Raw genomic sequence first — 2,356 nt, 5'->3', positions numbered from 1 at the left:
GGAGGAGTAACCAGGACTAATGCTTGGTTCTCATTGGGATGGATGTAAAACGGACTGGTCAAGTTGGAAGTCGGCGGAAGAGGGTTAGGGTTAGGGTTAGGGATGAAGGACGAAGTCTCGATGGCCATGAGGAAAAAGAAGTCGAACTAAAAAATAGGCCGCATCGAATCAAAAAAATAACAGGCTCATGACACCATGTTACCAAACGAAAATGGAAATACTGGATGAAAAATGTATTCTTCATTGATTGCAAAAATAGTGTAATACAAGAGTATATATACATAATAAATATACTATGTGAAGTCTAACAAAATTAGTTACAACTAATTAACAATTAAATAGAAATTATTCTGAGGCTGACAGATCTTGCTTTCTTTCATCCATTCTGCTATGATCTCTATAGTTATACAATGCCACACTCTTAGCTGGAAATTATGAAACCCTAATGGAGACTTAGTAGTATGGGTGCCATATTCCAAGTTGAATAATATGAGATGCTTAATAAACTATTTAAATGAATTGATTCTCCCACCTCAACAATTAATTTTTGAAATAGGGTTTCACGTCCCACTTAGTTACCCATCAAACTTCCCTCATCCCTCTATCTTGCTATATATATATATATATATATATATTCTCCAGCTTCATTGAGAAAGGATGAAAGAACCTTTGGTAGACTAACATATAGTCGTTAAAGGAAGCCCTTATGCCGTGTGAAGATTGAGATTTGGGAGAGAATCAGAGTGAGGAAGAGAGGAGAAAACAAGAGTATTATGTGGGTATATATCTAGGTTCAGCACTTACTAATATATTTATGTAATTATGTCGGGACCAAACAGATTGTTATACATATTTACTAAAGTGACTTTGGTTAACTGCATTATTTAGCACGACAGTTCAAAACTATTTAGCACGACAGTTCCCTGAGACCGAGCCGATTGGAAATGCAGTAAACTTGCAGTAGTTGTCTCTATGTTGACAGCGAGTTTCTCCTGCTGCGACTCTCCTGGATCTTCTCTAATTCTTGAGGGCGGCAAGGCACTGAAAGAGCTCCTTGCTGTCCAAAACCGTACTCTTCCCGAGCCCGGTCTAGTAGCTCCAGGAATTCCGGGTCAGCCAAGTAGTCTAGTTCAAGGATAAACCTTTTCGCTTCTTTACCTTCGATTGCAAGAACTGCAAATTGGCCGTCCATTACATCGGCAGGCACTGCCTTATTATTTCCCGCTGCCACTTCTTCATCCTCATCCGACTGGCGGGTTGCAGATCTTCTGCCCACAAGGAGCGACAGACTCTTATGTAATATTCTCTCAATCAAAGACCGAATCATCTTCAAGTCTCTCTCTGTAACTCAACTTCTCCAAGTGTATGATGGTGAGCTCGCAGTGTCCAGTATTGGAGAGTGGCTTATTTATATTGAGAAAATGGATAGGGAGAAATGCCCATGAAATTTCATATACGACACGGTACTGGTGAAGACATGGGCTGTGTTGAGCTACTGTCCATTTAATGCGAGCCATTGACCAATCATTTTCTCCTTTCTCACTCGCGGGCCGTTCTTATCTCTAAGGAGTAAGCACCCATAATTAGTTGTTCCTTTTTATATCATAGTTGACTAATGGAATTAACTTAGCGATTTGGCTCAAGTTTAGAGGGTACGGTCTTAATCAAACTTTTTGATCACATTCCATCCCTGGTTGCATCCTAGATTTTTTAGAAGAAACCTCCGGGTTCTGTACAAAATATCTTCGGAGATTTTATTTGTGCACAGTGATCAGTGAGAAGATTTCTGTAGAGCAAGAGAGAACAAATTCAGGGTTTGCTGCTGAGCTGGAAGTTTTGTTTCACCTGTTATGTGACAGCTCCAATAGTTATATATCTTTTTATCAGGAAAAAAAAAACAAAAGAAAAAGAAAATCATCCAGGTGGTTTCTTAAATATTGTGTGCGAAGTTTTCTCAAGTAAAAATCACAGGACGATGCAAGTGGGTACTGTAATGGCGAATTGGCGATAAGATAGATCAACACTCCAAGAAGTTTAGACGAGTTGACATGGAAAACAAAACATAGCGTGTGATGTGATGCTTCGTGACATGAATAGTTAGTTTCACAGTTCCCTTCTTTTTCCTGCTCGAGTTAACAGTTGCATATGTATCTATCGTTGATAAAAAATGAATTAATGATACTCGGGGTCTTCAGTACTCAGCCGTGGACATCGAAACGCGTACACACACGTGCGCGCGTATATGTGATTGAAGAAGAATGTAACTGCGTTCTGCATATAAGCAAACCTTAAAATATGATCAACAAGGAATCCATCTGCATGTCGATCGACGTCTTGCACTGACAAATAAAATATA

At 39.3% G+C, this 2,356-nt stretch overlaps 1 protein-coding gene across 1 annotated transcript; it reads right to left on the bottom strand.

Annotated features, from left to right (window-relative positions):
• Positions 1-341: 341 nt before the first annotated feature.
• LOC129297618 (auxin-responsive protein SAUR32-like) lies at positions 342-1,368 on the bottom strand. Its single transcript, XM_054935950.1, has one exon. It carries the CDS (start codon positions 1,325-1,327, stop codon positions 971-973), a length of 357 nt encoding a protein of 118 aa, XP_054791925.1. The 5' UTR covers positions 1,328-1,368; the 3' UTR covers positions 342-970.
• Positions 1,369-2,356: the final 988 nt, after the last annotated feature.

This window comes from Prosopis cineraria, unplaced genomic scaffold (genome assembly GCF_029017545.1).
Source record: "Prosopis cineraria cultivar Desert tree isolate PC_DT_omini unplaced genomic scaffold, ASM2901754v1 PC569, whole genome shotgun sequence".
Classification (NCBI taxonomy): Eukaryota; Viridiplantae; Streptophyta; class Magnoliopsida; order Fabales; family Fabaceae; genus Prosopis; species Prosopis cineraria.
This window is presented reverse-complemented; position numbering and strand designations above follow the sequence as displayed.